Genomic DNA, 21,610 nt, shown 5'->3' with positions numbered 1-21,610 from the left:
ATGTGATTATTTAAGGAGAATAGGCATAAAAGAGCACTTCTGGAGTACTTGTTATTGTCCAAAATATCACTGAAATTCTGATGACTAAGTACAGTCTGCTTATCTCTATTTGAAACAGTGCTGTACAGATTCATTATTTCTAAAGGTCTTCTTTCCATTTCTATATAGATATTCTTCCTTCACATTTTGAAGGTTTGAAGAAGAGGATTGTTTTTCGAGTCACACTAAGTAAACATTAAATGCATGCAGGCTTAAAACTAAAGCATGCATGTTATGTAGCAGCAATAAAAAGTGCTCGGCTTGCACGACTTATGATGCTCAAGCGCTGCCTTGTTAAAATGCCAAAAAAACTTTTTCTTTGCATTTTTTTGAAAAGTAAATCTCTTCCTTTGACCTTGCAATACTTAAATTTTCCGGTTTTGGACAAATGATATTTATTTTACTGAATACTTTTATATTACAGATAAGGTGGATGAAATAGTTCCAGTTTCCAAGCCATCAAGAATTGCAGACAATGCAACTGTGGACTCAAGAGTGGCAACTATCAAACAGCGGCCTTCTAGTAGATGTTTTCCCTCAGCTACAGATATGAATGTGAGTGATAGCTATGAAGTACTGCTTTCGCTTCTGAAACTGGTTGGAGGGGGTCTTTTGGCAGCATGCAGGGCATACAAGAGAAACAAATTTACAAACATTACTTTATATAATCACTTTACTTTTATTGTCTTGTAACCTTAAGGCATGGTCTAGTCTGTATTTCTAATAATAGTTTTTTAACAGAAAAGTCTACGTACCCCTATAAAACTTTTCTCCTATCCTTATATTTATTCTGAGACCGTCACATCAACACATTGCTGCCTCAGTGTTATTCAAACAGATGTGAACTTGCTCTGCTTGTAACCTGAGCTGGTGAGACGCCAGTAATTTCTGAACTTGAAGGTGTCAGTACGACACTAAACCCAGGCTAAAAAACTTTGCTGAAAGTCAAGGTATGCTATTTCAGTTCCAGCACCAGAGTTAGTGCAGCCACGCAATTTCCACTAATGTGAAGGTTTCTCCTACTGCATTTTTTTATTATTCCTAATGGCATATATAATATCTTGATTAAATAATACATGATGATATGTAAGGGAAGAATTGACATTAATACTATAGCACGTATTAAAAATTTGAACTCCAGAACTCTGAAACTGGATTACTTAGTTGCAGAATTTGCTCTTACAGAACTTTGTATGTGAAAAAATAATTGGTTTTATTGCATTTTAGATATATTTTTCTATTACCCAGCCCTCCAAAAGAGCATCAGTCCTGATAGAACAAGCACTTCGCTGTTCTCAGCGGCTTGGGATGGGAGAAATTAAGGCTATTCTAAGAGGCAGAAAACACATAGTTTTGTGATGCCCTACAAGGAGGGACAGCTGAGCGCATTGGGATTCAGGTGGCGTTCCTCAGTTCCTAGCTGAGATGCTGACTGCCAGCGTAACCTTGCGCAAGACGCCCTGAGCCTGTGCGAGGGCAGGTTTGTTCTTCAGAGGTGAAGAGAGCATGCAGCTGGGTGCAGAGTGAACGTTAATACCCATGCGGTGTGTGGCTAAGGTTTTGGAAGCGAATGAAACAAAATGCAATTACTTAATGCTTCCTTAATGCTTACAAAATGCTTCGTTTTTCTTACAGCACACAAAACGTGCTGGAAACTTAACATATTGCCTTGTAAATAATTTCAACTAACGCCACTTACATCTGCTGTCATTTTAATAACATGTAAAGAAAGCCCAGCCTTCCCTTTCACTTCACCTCCTCCCCAAAATAACACCAATTTTGTTATTTTCCATAAGAATTCTAAGTAAAAGGGATAGTGGATTAGCGGATATGACAGAAGAGTTATTTACATGTGAGAGAAAGACTTGCATGCTTTAATGCTTGTGGGGTTTTTTGTTTGCTTTTTTGTAGTCCATGTATGAGAGACAGGGTATTGCTGTGATGACGCCCACTGTACCAGGGAGTCCTCAAGGTCCTTTTCTGGGTATACCTCGGGGTACAATGAGAAGACAAAAATCTATAGGTAAAATGCTTCTCATGTATAGTTTGCTTGTGCATTAATCACATACTTCTAGTAACTTTGCTTCTTTCTTAAAGCATATTTCTCCAACATCTTTACCTCAGTGAATGACTGTTTAATTTTTATACAAAGTTCATGAGAAAAGAAGTTTGTGTGTAAGATGAGATAATTTCCACATTCTGCTCTGATGGCAGTAGGCAACTATTATGGAATTATAATTTAATTCCTTTCTTTAGGATGTTCCCTCTAACAAGGAAAAGCGATGAGCAGGAAAAAAAATCAGTACAAGCCCTTTGCAATGCATTACCTAGGGCACAATATTATTCCTTTTTTCTTTATTTTTGAGGCAAAAGCGTTGCAATGCTGTGTAGTTTACAAAGGAATCCCCATTGATCGATTGATTGAATAAAATTCACCTCTTTTTCATTCCAAATAATGACAATAGATGATTTTACAAAAGAGAAAAAAAGAGCAGACCAAATATGGGCTTGCTTTGTTCTTGGTAGTAATTGTAGTAGTGATATTTATCAATTTAGAAATGCATTATGCTGATGTAAAATCAGCATCTAAATTATCCCAATATTATCCAGTTTATTTATGTTAAAAGCCGTATTTGCAATAATATAATATCATCTTTTGAAATGAAACGATATGATTTTTTTCCCCAATAGAATCTTCGCAGTCCCTTTGCTAAGTTTCAAATGCATCTTAAAAATTCATTAGGTTTCTAAGTCGCATTATTATATGCATTTATGGAGTGCTAGAGCAAGGCATAAACTACTCTTCTGCACAGAATGTCTTCCCTGTTCAATAATTTTCAAAGAAAATGTGCTTCTCTACAGCTACCTCGATGATACATAAAACCAAAACATTTTGCCTACACATCAATGATCTGTTTAATTAAAATTCTGTAGCATCGTTTTTAATTCTGGCATCTGGGTCTCTGGAAGTTCAACAAGAAAGAATGCTTATGGTAGGAATCAACCAAAAGACCTCGTTCATAATTTTGCATATGCCTCATGTCACGTGAAGTGCACCCTGGCATTTGAGGTTGGATACAGAAATGATACAGTATGAGGGATCCCAGTGGAAGACAGTGTTTTAAACATACTTTCTGATTTTTAGGAATAACAGAGGAAGAACGGCAGTTTTTGGCTCCTCCTATGCTGAAGTTTACCAGAAGTCTTTCAATGCCTGACACCTCTGAAGATATCCCACCACCACCACAGTCCTTACCTCCTTCACCACCACCACCTTCTCCCTCTCTGTACAACTCTCCCAAATCCCCGACATCAAGGAGCTATGGAACTATTAAACCTCCATTTAATCAGAATTCAGGTTCAAAAATTTCTTTGGTTAGGCCTGAGAATGTGGGAACAATGATAAGGGACAAAGGGATCTATTTCAGACGAGAACTGGACCGATACTCTCTGGACTCTGAAGACCTGTACAGTCGGAGTGCCGCATCTCAGGCAAATTTCAGGAACAAGAGAGGTCAGATGCCAGAAAACCCATATTCTGAGGTTGGGAAGATTGCAAGCAAAGCAGTTTACGTGCCGGCCAAACCAGCGAGGCGGAAGGGGATGCTGGTGAAACAATCCAATGTCGAAGACAGTCCAGAAAAGACCTGCTCTATTCCAATCCCGACAATTATTGTGAAAGAGCCATCCACCAGCAGCAGTGGGAAAAGCAGCCAAGGGAGCAGCATGGAAATCGATCCTCAGTCTTCAGAGCAACCCGGGCAACTCCGACCCGACGATAGCTTAGGTGTCAGCAGTCCATTTGCAGCAGCCATTGCTGGAGCAGTGAGGGACAGGGAAAAGAGGCTGGAGGCAAGGCGTAATTCTCCAGCCTTCCTTTCCACAGACCTAGGAGATGAGGATGTTGGACTAACACCACCAACCCCACGTATGAGGCAATCTAAATTTACCGATGAAGCAATGTTTAGTAGTGAAGATGGTTTTAGACAGCTTATGTCACCATCTCCGATTCCCGCACCTAGAGAGCCTGAAAATCTGTTTAATAGCAGTGAACCCAGCAATCAAAGTGATTCAAGGACATTAAATGCTTCGTCCAAAACGAAAGGTACTGAAAACAGTACAGTGGCAGCTAAGTCCACGAATGCATCCAGCTCAGATAATTACGTTCACCCGGTCACGGGAAAGCTATTAGATCCAAACTCACCACTAGCCCTCGCTCTCTCTGCCAGGGACAGAGCCATGAAAGAACAAACACAGCAGATTCCAGGCAAAGGAGATGCTGTTAAAGCTGACCTTAATAAACCACTTTACATCGATACAAAGCTGAGACCCAACATTGAAACGACTTTTCCTGTTACTGCTACTGTCACTAGGCAAAATACTCGTGGCCCATTGAGACGGCAGGAGACTGAGAACAAGTACGAAGCAGATGCAGGGAAAGAAAAGAAAGCTGAGGAGAAGAAAAACATGTTGATAAACATTGTGGATACTTCACAGCAAAAGTCAGCTGGCTTGTTAATGGTTCATACGGTGGACGCAGCAAAGTCAGATGATACGCCTGAAGATGAAGAGGAAAAGGGAGCTGAAATGGAACCGAACCCTGAAAACTCCCCGCCGGAGAGGCCAGAGGAGAGCGAGGAAGCAGAAAGTGAGCTGAACGTGCCTGCTGCACCCGAGCCACCGGCATCTCCCTGCAAAACCATCGTAGCAGCGAGCTCTGTCGACGACCCTGTCATCTTGCCGTTCCGCATCCCTCCACCACCCTTAGCATCAGTTGATATCGATGAAGAGTTTATTTTTACTGAGCCACTACCACCCCCCTTAGAGTTCGCCAACAGCTTTGATATCCCCGATGACCGCGCAGCTCCCGGTTCAGCTCTAACAGACTTGATTAAGCAAAGAAAAAATGGCACCCCTTCACCCGCACCATTTGCCCCCAGTCAGTCAACAAATTCCTTAGACAGTAAAAAGCAAGTGGGTCTTTCAAACTGTTTGCCTGCCTCCTTTCTGCCACCCCCTGACAGCTTTGATAACGTCACTGACTCTGGGATTGAGGAGGTAGACAGTCGAAGTAGTAGTGACCATCACTTAGAGACAACCAGCACTATCTCAACGGTGTCCAGCATCTCTACCTTATCCTCGGAAGGGGGTGAGAACGTGGATACTTGTACAGTCTATGCAGATGGGCAAACATTTCTGGTGGACAAACCCCCAGTACCTCCTAAGCCAAAAATGAAGCCCATAATCAACAAAAGCAATGCACTTTACAAGGACGCGCTAATTGAAGAAACTGTAGACAGCTTTGTTATTCCTCCTCCCGCTCCGCCCCCACCTCCGATCAGTGCACAGCCCAATATGGCTAAAGTTGTTCCCCAAAGGACATCTAAGCTATGGGGTGACGTGACGGAGGTGAAAAGCCCAATTCTCTCAGGCCCAAAGGCTAATGTTATTAGTGAATTGAACTCAATACTCCAGCAAATGAACAGAGAGAAATCCTCAAAGCCAGGGGAAGGATTGGAGTCACCTACTGGAACAAAAACTGCAAGTCTCAGTACAAGGTAAATGTAATTAACCAAATAATTTTATAATAAAGGCTTGATTTTTTTTCCATTCCTTCCCTAACTTCCCCTGTAAGTCACATAGGTTAAAGAAGAATGTACTCTCTATTGTATATGCTTGCTTAATGAATAGTCTATGACAAACAGTTTTACAGAGGGGAAGAATTTCCTACATTGTCAACGTTTCTGTAGTCTACGCCATAGGATAGGAGCTTTCTCAGTCTTCTCTGACTTCAAAGACAGTTTCCACAAACCTTTCAATTGTTTTCATTCTTAGATTTCATTTTAAGTAGTACTTTTCTCTTAAAATTTCTTTCTTGTAAAATGTGGTGATAATTTAATTTTTGTTCAGTCCCATAACTTATTTTGGCTTCCAACAGGTAAAAAGTGTTTTTGCCTAGGCTTACTTCACATTCACTGTGTGATGTCATTTGATTCATGCCGATACCTCTGCTAATCCACTTTATCGTGAAGTATAATGCTATCTTAGAAAATCACTCATCGAAATCACTTTGCACTATTCATGTTGTTACTAAAAAGTTAATTTAGCATCTCTACCGCTTAGTACTATGGGTTTTAAGTTCTTACTTGCTATCGCGCACGCTCATTAGTGAATAGTCTCTGGTGTTTACAGGTTCAAGGAGATGGCTTCCTTCTCCCAACAGCAGCATCCCTGGTAGTGTAGTGCAATGCATTTGCATACAAGTGGTTTCTGAAAGGTAATTAGGTGATAAGTAACCTACTGTAGTCAGACACCATTGGGTAAATGTGCAAGTAATTGTGTAGTCACATGTCTGTGGAATATGGATATAATATCATGAAATCCACGCTTATGGAAAAAAAAAGGTAATTTTGTTAGTTTTATTGAGAGCCTGAGGTATTTCTTTTTGTGTTGTGGACTGGTTTGGCCTTACATACAGCAGTTAAATGTACCTTTTACTGAGGTATTGCATATTGTTTGGCCTGGGCTGCTCCATAGGAATGCATTTTTTGCAGAAATGCAGTGCTGACTTTGTTTTTTTAAAAAGATACCATCTAAGTAAATTTTATTAGAATTGTTCTACTGGATAATAACTAACTCAGCCTTTGAAAAGCTACTGTTCTTTGCATGCATGAAGATAATTTGGTTTTAGGGGAAGGGTGGCTCTGTTAATTGCAAATAATTGCTCATTCAGAAAACAGCGTGATCAAAAACCTCAGCGTCAGGTGGTTATATTATTTCCTGCAAGGTGGAAGTCATCAAACGTGACAGGGACGTCTGGAGGTTATACAATTTTTAGAATGGAGATGGAAGAAAAACACTGCAATTCTGGAATTCCTGTCAGTGGCACTTGACTAAATGGAGTAGAAATTGAGTTGTCTGCACAGGAAAAGCCTTAATACATGAAAGAAAAAATAGAATGTAAAAACTGTACAAGAAAAACAATATATATTGCCTGCCTGATGAAGACAGTCTTTAAACAAAGTTAGCACGGCAACTGAACACTATACATTTGAAAATGCCTCAGGCAAGCATAAAATCAATACTTGTGCACTAAGCTTGAATTTACATAAGTCTTGTCTTGCAGATGACTCTGACAATTTCATTTCATATTATTTTTCTTATGTCTTCAAGAATACTATTTTTGCTAGACCTTGATCATCTTTCTTTGTTAAGCCATATGAACATATTGCCTCTAGCTTCATATGTATAATATTATTTATCATCTTTTATATTTAAACTGATAATTATTTCCAGGTTACAGCAGAGATCATTAGTGTCCCTATTTTATTAGAAAATAATTGAGGCTAGCAACTACAATGAACTGTAAATATGTCAAAGTATTATCATTACTGAGAGGAAATTGAAAAGTAGAAGCAAAGAGAGATATATCTTTTTTGTGAAAAGTCATTTAAACAAGTATAAAGGCTGGAAAAAACTTTGGAAAACTACTCTATCACTTCATTGGAGAAAAGCAAACTATCATGTAAGCGAGAGTAGTCCCATATATGTTACATTTTAGAGAAAGGTCCTGCTTGGACAGTGTTAGGAAGTTATGTTGCTTTTCTGTCCTTTAGCTTTTTTAATTCTTATAACTCAGCTTTGGCAAATTACATAGTCTTCATTATGGAATACAGAGACTCAATTTGGAAACCAAACCACACAAAGCATTATTTCAATGTGGCTGAAATCCTACTTCTTTCCTGAAAAGTAAACCCGAACGGGAGTCTTTGCAAACTAGAGAGAGGATCTTGGGATCTAACAATACTGCAAGACCTATGAGGTAATAAATAAGAAAAGTTGACAGTGGCATAGAGCAGCAAAACTCTTGGCTGCCATTTGACTGTGGAAGAAAATGACGCCTCCACAGAATTCCTGGTGGGAACGGAAAGTATTTTGTTTCCTTCTGTTTTCAAACAGGATGGGATTACGTTATTTTTTAATTGAGCTCCAGAAAATTAGGTGAATTGAAGATACTAAAAATGATCAGAAAAGGTCACTCAGGATTTCTTTCTTAAGCTAAGTAATAGATCAGAGACAGCAGAAGAGATCCAACTATCTACAGATATTAAAAGTACGTTTTAAAAGGTGCTGCAGGCAATTCTTTTTCATCTTAACAAGAGTGAGGTAGGGCGATGTAAATTGAGAAGTTCACTCGTAGAGTCGGAAGCCCTGCTCGTAAAGCAGGGGTGGTTTGTCAGGTGGTGACTGCCTGGCTGCGCTGCGCCCCGTTCCCGACTGCCCCTGGAGCCAGGCTGGCACCTTCCCCTCTCTCTCAGCTTAACCAGCGCCACGTCCCGGGGACGGACGAGGGAGGATTGATTTCTGAGCTTGATAAAGAGTGTGAAAGAGGGAGCAAAAGGCTAATAGCAGAATTTATCACAGTGGAGAAAACGCTCCAATTTCTTTTTGTTGCGCTATGTATGTTTATGCCCTGAACTGTCTGCATTAAATTTCAATTCCGTTCTCAAAGGTGCCTGCATAAAAGCGATGGTTGCATGGTAAATGCTTCCCAGACAAAGGCGCCTTTTTTTACTGCTTTTACTCCTGCCTTATCCTTTGAAAAGTTAAGTAAATTACAGCCTTTCTAGCCCAATTGCACGACTGACACATTTTTTCACAAAGCTGTCAAGTATTATGACCAAGGAATACCATCTTGCCAAAATTCCAAGTATTAAAGTTAATATTTAAATTTTCAAGCTAAAATTCGTAGAGTTTCTTCATTTTTTTCTAATACTGTAAATCCTAGGACAACCAATTGTAGAGCTTGTAGCCCTTTTCTGTAAGGTAGCATTAGAAAGGGAGCAAGGAATTTTGGCTCACGGAAAGCAGGGATTCTGCTAAATTAAAGAACAACTCGTTAGCTCTGCTAAAGGAAAAGTGATAAAAAATGAGTACGCCTGTTCGTATCCTTCAGCCAAAGAAAAATATTGGGAAGTGTTATAAATAGGAACATTGTTCACAGGCTCGCTTGGGTTATGTTCACAGCACTAGCAGCCTGATGAAATTAAAAATACATGTTTGCTCATTGGAACATATATGAAGTTATAGCCCAGACAGTAATTCTAAATATCACTAGGAGTTACTTTTGCACAGCCAGTACAATCAACTGTAGTTCACTCATGGCAATTACCCCGTTAGGGTAGCATAGAGGTGAATTAAATTGTAGATAGTTGGGTAATGGCTTGCTACAGAAACCCATAAAAATATCTTCTTTCATGGTTTTGATAAATGAGGATTAGGAAGACATTGTTCTACAGTACTGAGCAGCATTTCTCTCTCAATTATTACATTAAAAAATGACCCTAGACTTGCTTTTTTTCTCTGTACATTGGTTTAGCAATAATTTTACACGGTGTATTTATAGTTTTCCGTGGTTCTTATGGAGACACCGAGTTTGAAGGTTTTTAAATAGAGCATGCAAACATTTGACTGGAAACCATCTGCTTCTCAGCGGCAGTGACCAGCCGTGGGATAGGAAAAAGGGGACCGGTAGGGGAAGGAAAAAGAGGAAGGAGCGAAAGGATGTGCCTGCTTACTTTGTACGAATAAAAGCGTAATTAAAAGGTTTGATCAGCAGGTTCTAGACCGGAGCTAATCCCACTCCCAATTTTGGCCATTATTTACTTTATGAAATTTTGGAGATCAGTCCTGGTGATAGAGGTTTTTATCGGGTCTCTCCACGTAGTCCGGCCACAACATCCGACCGTCACTTCCTCCATTTTTGCCCATCCTTCCTTAGAGAAAAGGTTGAGGGTGGTTGGATACGGGGCTCTATTTAACCCAAATACCCAGCGCTAAATCTCTAATGATGACCTTTGATCATGATTCCCATTTCCAAATTTGCATATGCACAGGTACAGAGATGGGAAGACCCAGCCCGGGAGAGCCCTGCGGCTTGGCAGGTGATGCTCTGCTGTCAGCAAGCGGAGCGGGGAGGACGGGAGGCATAACTGCAGTATCGACCATGATGCTATAAATATAGCGGTGCTATAAATTCACTTAAGAGGCTACTGACTTTTATATGGAGCTGATAAAAGAAATGGGAAGACGACTAATGCAGGGGTTTTTATCAGGTTAAGGGAGGAGTGTTCGCTCTGTCTGTGAACCCAGCAGTCGCTTAGCAACGTAATGATCAAGTGCAAGCCTGCGAGATCGACTAAATAATGTCAGCGTGATTAACGCAGAATAGAGCCAGTGGCTGCAAAGGAGAAAAAAACCACAGCCCCCAGTGAAAACAGCATCCTTCCACCACGACTCCGGTGTACTAATAAGGAATAATGAACAGCAAATGCTGCTGCTCTCTACCATCACCATACCAAAATGATCGATAGCTTTGCCATAGGGAGAAACAATTTCTATTTCAAACGGTGCTTATGTTTCTCCGGCTGTGTTTGCACAATGTCCCCGTGGCGTCTGTGGCAGGTTGGGCATCACTCTTGGTATTGGGAAATGCTCATTATAAACGTGGGAGTTATGGAGGGTGCTTAACCATGCAGGATCAAGTCCTCTAGGAAAAATAACCTGTACAGTGTTGGCGTAGCAAGTTTTAAAAGTGAAACTGCCTATGGCCAGGGTTTTTGTCCATCTCTGCATTTTTTTTTTATGACGATCTGGAAAAGTTCCTATTTTTTCACAACCAGGTAAGGCAGAACTGAACTCAGTAAGCGAGTCCTGCATAGGGAGTGACCCTACATTTGGTTTAGTGTAAAGGATGTCTGGGTTTTGCAGATGATGAAATATGTATCTTGTGGGATAATTCTCAAGCCTTGATTTTTCAGTTTGCTCCTGTCCCATTAGATTCATTTCATTTCGTTAACTGTTTGTCAGCCAATTTCACAGGATTGCTTGCTTTGTCAGTAATTTTTGCAGTGTTTCAGTCATTCCATTTTGTCATTTTTATTTGCTCTCATGACTGCTGTTGTCAGAAGAGGGTCATGCTGAAGTGCCATGAAGTAAGTGACGACCATAAAGCAGAGTATTCTGTGTTGTACATTCTGCTTCTTTTTAATGCTCACTCATTGTTATTGCATTTTAGTGATTTTGGTGTTGGCTTTGTTACAAAGTGCGATGTGGATTAGATCATCCTAATCCAGAAATGGTAGCCATTCTAAAACCAGAAATAGGATGTCATCTTGAGCTGAAATAAAAGCCACTTTCATCAGAGAAGTATTCAGCAAATGTTTTTATAACATGAGCACGTTAAGACCAGATTCCTGATGCCTGAGCACCTAAATAAGGGGCATGCTTTTTCAAATATGCCCAAATTCTTCTGGATTTTTGGAAGGTGTTTTGGGGTGGGTGGAGGGGTGGGGAGGGATGATCAGTGCATTTTTACATACCTGTGTGAGGCTCAAAGACAAACTAGCCCTCGAAATGATCAAGATCGCTGTGGTCGTCACTGTTGAGTCTTTCATTCTTGGAAGCTGTGGGATTTCTCCCTTTCTCCTTCCAGCTTTCCTTGACCTTTTTCCCTGCAGCTCTCCAAGGAGAGAGGGCTGAGGCCACCTCCTGGTCCTCTGCCCCTCATCAGCACCATTCCCTTACTGCTGGTCTCCAGACATTTGTGCCATTCCCATGGAAGCTGTTGTTCTTGAACAGACTCCCACAGACCTTAATGATTATTCTTTGCTCCAACTGAACAGTGTTACTTGCAACAGACACTAATCATTTCTCAATTCTTCTCACTCAAATAACACTATTATAAGAAGCTCTGTATACTGCCAGTCATCACATCAGCCCTTGTTCTTCATCTTCCCCCAAAACAGACAATTATTGTCTTACTTTCCTACCGTACAATTTTCCTTTGGCAGTCCAAAAATGAAGTAAAAATATTATAAGAGATGAAGGCAAAGTTTGGGGTTTGTGTGTTCTCAAAAATCTGTAGAACGTTAATTTCTCTCAGTATCTCTGTATAGGGACTCATTTCACTCATTGGTTCTCTTGGTCATTAAGATTTTTTTCTCTGTCACAATGGGAGAGCTTTGTCAGAAAGAGCAAGTCTTTTCTCAAGCTGCAGGATAAAACAGCTCCCATGAGAGCAGAGTGGCTTTTTGGTTTTTCACATGGGAGGCTCACAGGAGCTGTTGCGGCGTGCCATCTTTCCCTGATTTGCTTCTGATATTAAGTTAACAGTAAATTTGAATCCTGCAAATCTAATTTAAAATGTAAAAGAATTTCTTGCCTGCAAGCTGTGTTGATGGCTTTTATACTTGGAGACCGCATCGTTGTGACATAGGAATTACATATTGTGATTTTAATGTGAGGCAACATAATGGGCATTGCAATCAGTGCAGTCTTACAGCAGCAAATGTTTATAAATTACTACCATATGCTGATTCTAACAGAGCAAATTTTATTTAAAATAATGATCAGACTTTTCACCTTTTTAAAATGAAATTTGGGTTTAGGCAGGTTTAATATGGATTTAATATGTTTAGTATAACAGATGATCAAATAAGGCATGAGAAATTGCTCTTATTAAAAATCTGGAAAACCCACAACACAACAAAAACATGCCTGCTCTCCAGCTGGAATGTGCTTGCTCCTTATAGACCAGGATACCAATCAGCCGTAAAATGCAAGACAGCTGATGGTTTCAAGGTTGTATCTGCATCACAGATTGTACTGGCGATGTCACAAATTATAATTTAGGATGTATAGGAGTTACACAAATATGCCATGGTTTTTTTCTTTGGATTACTATTACAGTACAGCAGTCTCTATAACATGGAGTTGACATGGCAGATGAGAGAAGGGAAAAAGAAAGAGAAAAAATGAATCTTGGAATTCCAGACTTTGAACTGAAAGCCTGGAAATGCAACTGTGGGCTTCTGCACGACCTTCACGAGGGCTGTGTCTGTGCCGTGAAGGCTGTGGAGTGGGTAGCAGAGCCGGCTGAAGCACAGCAGTTGGGAACCAAACACAAACTCCGTCTCGCAGGTTGCCGAATAATTTTGCAGGCAGCAGAGACCTCAAGTTGCTGTGGTTAAAACTTGCCCTAAACAAGACCGCTGTTGCAGCAGTGGGGAGATGTACTGGGTCACAGTCACTTGTCTGTGGTCCCGAGTGTGCAGCAGAACGAATAACTTTCTTGAAGGTGTGTTGCTGTAGGAGCAAGTCTGTTAATGTTAACAAAGTACTCTGAGCTTTCTCATAAAAGGGTTAATATTCATAAAAGCTTGAGTGCTGATGTGGCTTTAAACTGAGCTGGTATTAAAACCTCATTAGTCAGCTAAAATAAAAAATCTTCTAATCGTTGTTCCAGAGATGTATTTCAATAGTCAGTGGTCCTGAACCTATGGCTTGAAGAAAGCAAGATGCCCACAGATCTTTTAACATTGCTTGTAGCCACGCGAAGCCGTTACTTTGATCCAGGCTGACAAAACGCAAAGTACAACATTGCCTGTATTGCTTTGCTCGCCAGGTATTGCTGCCCCTGGGTCGGAGAAGGTTAGGTAACACTAGTCTAAGGAATACTTAAAATACGAGCACACAGTTTACTTTTGGGGATTTTGTTTTAGTGGCTTAATTTAGTGGCTTAATTTAATTTAGTGGCTTAATTGGTTCCTTCTTTAAAGGAACCATGGCAATGATTTCCTGAAAAAGGGCGGGCAGGGAGTCTATGAAAGGAACCATACGGAGAAGATGCAGCAAAAGTGAGTTACAAAGCAGAAAGTGTACCCTGAGCCTGGAGTTGTCCGTCAAGTAACAGAAGTGATCTTTCAGCATCTAGCATAATAGAAGATAGATTTTCATTGTCCATTTGATATTAAAAGACCATAATTTCTAGTATTTGCAAGACAGGAAAGTTAAGTAAAAGGGTAACTGCAGGTGAAGAGATAGGGAGACATTTCTGCATTTATACGAGGCTCATCCTGCTCTTTGCACAATCACTAGGACAGCATTATCCCAACCTTTTTCCAAGCAGGTTTTTTGTTGATTTAAAATTATATCATGCCTTATTAAAGTGTGTGAGACTCCTAATGCTAAGTTAAAGTAGGTAGAAATAACTTGCTGCCCTTGGTTGGTAGAATTTAATAGTTTCTTGCCATAGACTTTTTATTTGTAAGAATGCTTAGCTCCAGCCCTGGAAGACAATGAGAGCCATTAAGCTCCAAACAAATCACAGGAAACACTCAAAACCTTGCCAAGTGTTTCCTTTCTTTGTTAAATTACAAAGACATAAGTACTCCAAGTATTGTTCCTACTGTGTTTTAAGTGAAGTACTGATCTTTCAACTCTCAAAAAGATCCCCCCGTTCCCATTGAAATATATGGAACAATTTGTGGGAAATCAGTGGGCTTGCTCACGTGAATAACATGTACGTTCTCCAAAAAGTTATTCTTAGTGCTTTTCTAATAACACGGTATTGGAGCTTTATTTGAATGAGACTCACTGTGACACAAGCGTGCTCCGCATCTCGGTGTAGCAGTGCTGTAGGTTACCTGATGTCTAGGTTTGTTAATTATGGGCCAAAGCCCCAGACGTGATGCGGGGAGTACGCATCTAACAGGGCACACGACAGCCAGCAGCAAACCAAGGAAACACTGAAGAAGGTCTCCAGTTCAGTACCACCAGGACTGCAGTAAGGCTCGTGTGAGAGAAAGGGGTTAATAGCCTGCTATCGTTGCCTCAGGTTAACTGCCTACATTTCTTCATTCTGGTAAGGCATGAGTACTTCACAGGGGGAGCGGGTTAGGGTAGATGACGAGGAAATGCTGCTACCACCATCTTTTTATTTTAAATTTTAACCACTCTTGTATTCAGGATGTGGGCAACCAAAGTCAAGTCACTCCCCTTCCGTGGGCGTTCACAGTTGCGTTGCACTGGGGGGCAGATCCCGTGAGGCAGGATAACCCTCCACGCTACGACCTCCTTCCCAGCGGTCGCAGTACCCTACGGGAAGGAGCAAAGCCATCGTGATTACCTAGGGCAGAGGAGCAGGAGAGGGCCTCTCATTTATAAAACAGATCCGGTGGCGAGGGACATAACTCAGAGAGAACAGATGCATTTGGTGGCAATTAACACAAAATCTTTAAGCAGTGACTTAGGGAGAGACCGCAGTTTCTGCCATAACGGCACTTTAAATACAGGGGGTCCAGAACCACGCTCTTTCTTTGGCTCTGTGAGATCTTTTCTGCACAGTGGTGAATCTGCAGTATTAATGAAAGCATTTCTATCTGACATCGCGCACCCAAGTCATCTTCAGTTCTGCCGTGACGGGTCAGGCCCGGTGGCAATCTGGCACTCAGAGGGCTTTGGTCAGGGTCTGGGTTAGAAATCTAACTACGGCATCCTCCAGATCGTCCTCTGGAGTCCATAGCATCACTTCAAGGATAAACAAATCCTTCCTTTGGTCTGGAGGTGCCTGAAATTAGTTGTCTGAAGGTTTTCCTAGTTGGCAGGGTATTTTAAAAATGAAAAACTCTGGAGCTTCAGGCACCCAAGGGTTCAGTGGAAGATCCTGAAGTGCACACGCTGACTGGCAGAGTTTTCTGATGAGAAGTAAGGGCTGTGGAGTGAAGCCTATTATGATATGAGCAGACCTGAACCTGGATCTTCTGCCTCTAAATTTGTTTTATAGCCAACAGACGAAAGCAGACTCGTCTGCTCCTTCGCCCACCCTGTCAGCCTTGGCATCGGAGCTAGCCTCTCAGCAGGTTTCATGCCTGCTTAGTTTGTAATCTGAAATATCCTTTAGGCAAGAGAGAGGTGCCGGTGACTGAATCGCAACTACATCACCTCTGGGCATGCACAGTAACAAGAATTTTGTCTCCTTAAGTTTTGTAGTGAAACTGCCAAAGTGTAATTTCTGTGTAGAAGGAAATGGACACAGAAGTCCTTTGATGAACCTTAGAAGGACTGCTTCAGTTTTAAAGCACGAAAAGACCAGCTGAACAGAAAGGGAAATAAGAGGAGCTTGTGGAGCGTGTTCTGTGAATGAATGGGAATACAAACATACCCTAAAATTCACTGAGTAGATGCACAAAGATCCAAAATCCAAGTTAGTAATATGCTTTCAATACTTTCCATAACAACTATTACTAGCTGTGTTACCTAAGAGTGTGTAAACTGGCAGGTTAAAACTGAATGAAGGATCCCACCCCTCCATACAATGGAGGGAAGATCAACTCCTGATCGCACTTCGTGGGGAGCACAGAGTGCCCGTGTGCTTATTCCGCTCGGTGTTTCTCATTTAACCTTGAGTTAATTTGGTGTAGCCCTAAAAAGGAAGAATGTGCTCTGGAAGATGTTTTTCTGAACGGCTCATAAGCAAAGGGTTTGTTTTTAACTATGGCTTACCATTGATGATTGTTTTATGGGAAAGATTTAATGATACCGTCTTGGTACTTTTAACCTGATATTGCTCATTAAAAAATGAAAATATTCAAGCATTCCAAAACCCTATTTACCACGTGTTGATATGGACAACCTTTCAGCTGGTGGCTGATATATCTAACTTTCCACGTCTGTTTACAATTTCAGGAGCACGGAAGTCATGAGTACTGTCTCAGGTACACGAAGTACAACAATCACTTTTACTGTCCGACCTGGAACCAGCCAGCCGATCACACTGCAGAGCAGGTCCCCAGACTATGACAGTAGGACCTCAGGAGCAAGACATGCTCCAAGCCCTGTGGTTTCACCAACAGAGATTAATAAAGACATCATGCCTGCTCCTCTGACTGCTTCTGCTTCAGCTTCATCTCCTTCTCCAACTTTGTCCGATGTATTTAGCCTACCCAGCCAGCCCCCTTCGGGGGACTTATTTGGCTTGACCACAGGGCGCAGCAGGTCTCCTTCTCCCTCAATATTACAACAGCCAATCTCAAATAAGCCTTTTACAACTAAGCCTGTCCACCTGTGGACTAAACCAGATGTGGCAGATTGGTTGGAAAGTCTAAACTTAGGTGAACATAAAGAAACATTTATGGACAATGAAATAGATGGCACTCATTTACCAAATCTACAAAAGGAAGATCTGATAGACCTTGGAGTGACTAGAGTTGGGCACAGAATGAACATAGAAAGAGCTTTGAAACAGCTGCTGGACAGATAAGAATAGCTATTTTGCCTCACAAACTTCTGTTGATAACTAGAGATGGGCTGGTACTGAAATACCCCAAATGCCTTGTCTGTCTGCGAGTGCCAGCAAAATTTGGGGGGGAGGGGGAAAACAGTTTAATTCCTGGTACTCAGGTAATGCAGACTGTATGCTACATGCCCAAACATAAATCTAAATATGTTACACGAGTGGGGCCATTTTATTTCAAAGTTGTGGGGAGATACGAGAGAGAGAGAGAAAATTGTTAACTTCAAAAACATTGATTTGAAAAATCTTGATAATGCCCTTCTGCTGGAACCATTACATACCACTTTTCTTTCAACTTAAAATTGCAAGCATTTCATTTTTTATTGAAAAGCACTATATTGTCTTCTTGACATTCAGTCTCCGAGCAGGCTTCCTTCCCCAACCCTTAGTTCATTTTAAGAGGACAGATTGCTTCATTACCATTCTAACCCATTTTTATTAGTAGCAGAGGCACAATATTAAGGCAGGGACAGGAGTTCATATTACTGGTTTTTTCTAGTTTAGCTCTCAGATTTGTTGGCAGTGAAGCTGGTTGTTCTGCTGGAATTAATTCAAGGGTAACCTTGCTCTGTTTTACCTGGTATTTCTTTATTTCTGCAGTTATACTTAGCACTCTTCCAAGGTGGCAGAACAAGTTCAATACATGCTCCATTGACTTGACCTGTAAGACGATGCAGACGTTGCATAAAAACTGAGGAGGAATGCACACTTAGAGGTACAACAAAATGAAGCTAGTTTGAACCTGAGACCCCCAGTTTTCAACCAGCTAAACTACTGCTAAGTCACAATATGAACTCGACAAGCCAGTAAAAATTTGGGGTTATGTACAGACGCATCTTTTGGACTTCACAGTCAGATACTCAAATATGCTGAACCCTGAGAGATGCTGTTTAATTCAGTGAGTGGTAAGTGCTTAGCTATTTTGAACATCAGGCCAAGAAAGAAGAAAAAGATAGATGAATGTTCCCATTGAAGTCAGTGGGAAGGTTGCCAGTATTTTAAGTGAGCGAGGGATTTCAGCCTGTTAGCAGAAATGGTAATGTTTCAGCTTGTTAAAAAAAAAAAACGGAAAAGGTAAAAAGCTAATGCCAAGATGGAAAGAGGTATATAGTGTCTCAGAGTGCATGTGTGCCAAGGGCCAGGAGAATTGGGTAGGTATCCAGTTTCTCATTTTTATCACTGTTAACAGGTATTGGCTCCTTGACCAGGACAGCAGACTGAGCACTTCAGGGGGAGCTGGACGCTGCCCATCGGCCTCCAGCGATTTCTTTGCACGGCTGGTAGTGAGGTCGCAGGAGAGGTGCGTGCACCCTGCTGGAAACCAGGCGGCTGCGGCCGAGCATGGACTGGGTGGCGGGGTAGCAGAGCTCGAGAGCTTTCCAGGAGACTTCAGTCAGCAGGGGGAAACACACAGATTTGGTTAATCTGACTTTTCCTTTTTTTTTTAAAGTTAACAAGTCTCTCTCTGCATGTTTGAACTCCCCTTGTAATTAACACCTCTTAATATCTGTGAGTTTTTTAGGTCTTTATTAACATAATATTCAAGATGTTCAAGGTGGGTAAATTGTGCGTGGATGGCTAGACTGCCTACCTACCATACTTTCAGGTTCTCTTACATTTTGCAAGGTACCTGAACTTTCTTTCCTTGATATGGTCCTTGATATGGTCCAGCCTATCTCTAATTTTTTTATTGTGATTATTTTTGCTCACAAACAAGTGTCTAATTAGGTCTGCAACAGCCCTAGTATGAGTACATAAAGTTTAGCATTTTAAATATCTTTCTTTACTGCAAGTTTAAATAGTTGTACAGATAGTTTATAAGCACAATATTTTAAGAAAATAAGTGGCTGGTCTACTGGGCAGCCTTTGTGCCACTTCAGTGCTAGAAAGTTAAAAACAAAAAAAAAAAAAACTTTTGTGGTTTACTACTATTTCTGTGGAATAATTATAAAGTCTTGACCTTTTTAAAATCAACCTCATTTGGATGCATCTGAACCAGCAGAGCTGTGTTATATTTTCTATCTTTGCTAGAACTTCTACAAAGGAGGATGAATATTTCTTCAAAAGTGGTTATAGTTACCAACGCATTGGATACTCATAAAAAGCAACTTATTTAGCCTCCTGCCCCCTTTACGGAACAACAAATCTTTTGACTTAACATCTGTTACTACGCTATATTTGTATTTGAAAGTTCCAAGTAACCTTGTAATAAAAAGCAAGTACCAAGGCATTTTACTTCCAAGAGTACTGAATTTTTCCATAGGCGTTGTAGAAAATGGCAGTTTCATTCAGATAGTCGATACAGGCAACTTGAGGCCATCAAATACTTTAAGAAGTGTAAAAATGGTAATTTAGCCATCATTGTCTTCCATTTGGTGATATGACAGAATTCAGTAAATAAACCACTAATGCCATGCTCTTTTTTTTATTTCTTTGGGTACAGTTGATATTACCTCTATAACATGTGCCAGAAAATACATTAGAAAATATGGTAGTAAAAGAAAATGTAGAAGTTGACTTTTAAGCTGCTTTTTAATCACAACCTTCTTGTTGAATTTACGTTGAACAAGTGCTGACATACACGGTAAATTGCGGTTGACGGTCATCCCTTTCTTACACCGGTGTGTTTCTTGCTCGTGTATCTTTTCAGGTACTGAAAGAATAGGTACAATACAATTAGTAGAAAAGAGGTTTAACACATTAAAGAGCTAACGAAATAGTTTATTTTTTCATTGTGTCTTACGAAGTAAAGGTAAGGAGACCTGAGAGGGCCTACTTTCACCAATAAAATACACCTCTGCCAAGATGATTTGGTCTCTAGCTCTGAGATGATTTTGCTGCAGAAAGCAATAGTAACAGATACGACGTTGCCTCCGAGTATTTTCATCAGTCTGGAAATGTTGGGGGGAGGAGAGAAGACCCATTTATTTCATGCTACTATGATAGTGAAAAACAAGTTGTTAGAGATCTATGAAATACGTTATGATATTCTGGGTTTTAGGATCAACTTTTGTTTATATACTGTAATTTAAATAAATTGCATTTACATGCCTAGTTTCTGTAATATTTGTGTATACAATACCAAAATCTTACAAGATGTAAATTGTGTATAACTGCACAGACTCCTTTCCCTAGGTGTCTGAGAACATTTTAAGTTTAATTCATATATTATAAAATGACTAGATGTGACTGTTGATTTACAGAATTTACATATCACAAAAGTTAATTATTTGTGGTACTTAAGTTAATAAAAATAGTGATTTTTTTCTCAGTTCTTAAAAAGCATTACCCAGTTGATCTGGCGATGATTATGTGTATGAGCCACAAATATTGATAATTTTTCCATTACATTTTTTCTTTTCTTTTCTAGATATTAATATGTTTCTCGCTATAGTTTGTGTAACAACTTGTGTTCACGTTATCTATGTTGCTGTAATTTTTGTGCTTTAATTCCTCTTATTTCGACTGATTAAAAAATCAAGCTCCTGTAACTTGCACTTTTCCCCAATCCTTAATACTCTTGTATGGCAACCAAAATTACTGTAAGAAATAAATATAATATTGCACTAAGGTTGTGGTTCTGATTGCAGAGAACACTGTCTGAATTTTTATTAAAAAAAAAAAGTTGCCAAAAAACTTGCAATCTGATGTTATTGAAAGCGCATAAAATGCTTTAACGAAATGTAGATCGAATTAAGGCAAAATAATTGATTTATTGTCGGGAAAAGCATTTCCTTTTTATTTCTTCTTTTTTGGTTAAAGCATTCTTTATGCCCACCAGTAGTTCATTTCCTGAATTTCAGATTCATGTTTGAAATTTGACAAGTAAAAATTTTTCAGCAAGAGGCAGAAAAATAACGTGTCTGTTTGCCTTAAGGTGGATTTCAAATAATCATGGAATCTTTTTTTTTTCCCCTGGCTGAGGGTGTGTGGGGGTGCGTGCTCTCAGCTCGGCGCTGCTGGTCGTAGCAGGCACTCGATTGCGGGTCTGCTCTGCCGCCTAAGGCGGCACCGAAAATGGGGGGGCTGGAGATTTTGTGGGGCAGGGCAGCGTTACGCAGGAGCAAAGGCAGCAGCGCTCCTTGTCAGCCTGCGCGCATCTTGTGGCTAAGGGAATGTACCAGCGGGTTTGTTTGGACTGTGAATAAACAAGGCTTAAAATGGGGGGAAAAAAGAAAAAAAAAACAATTCACATCTTCCGTTGGCTTAATCTAAAAATTTGTTTATCTTCAAATGGTGATGCAATGAAGAATATTTTTTATTTTTATTTTCTACGATATTGGAATAAATGCCTAGAACTGTTGCCATTTGGTTTCATATGTTCCTTAACTATTTTTCTCTTCTCAGATGTTGTTCTAGTTCATCGTTTTTGTAGTTACCTATTATTTCTCTCATATTTTTCCAACAACAATTACCGGGCAGCTTTGTTTTGTTAAA

The 21,610-nt window shown here is 40.3% G+C and overlaps 1 protein-coding gene across 2 annotated transcripts in view; it reads left to right on the top strand.

Moving 5' to 3' along the window:
* The window catches only part of SHANK2 (SH3 and multiple ankyrin repeat domains 2), a gene marked incomplete at both ends in the record, with an annotated part of 314,082 nt that extends 296,942 nt beyond the window's left edge, over window positions 1-17,140 (top strand). For both annotated transcript variants that reach the window (XM_082317243.1, XM_082317244.1), the window contains 4 exons: window positions 464-594; window positions 1,951-2,083; window positions 3,185-5,597; window positions 16,567-17,140. In XM_082317243.1, the coding sequence (XP_082173369.1) occupies window positions 464-594; window positions 1,951-2,083; window positions 3,185-5,597; window positions 16,567-17,140 (3,251 nt within the window). The remainder of the gene's footprint in view (window positions 1-463; window positions 595-1,950; window positions 2,084-3,184; window positions 5,598-16,566) is intronic.
* Between the last annotated feature and the right edge of the window lie 4,470 nt (window positions 17,141-21,610).

Source organism: Platalea leucorodia (assembly GCF_965183815.1).
Source record: "Platalea leucorodia genome assembly, chromosome: 7".
Lineage (NCBI taxonomy): Eukaryota > Metazoa > Chordata > Aves > Pelecaniformes > Threskiornithidae > Platalea > Platalea leucorodia.
This window is presented reverse-complemented; position numbering and strand designations above follow the sequence as displayed.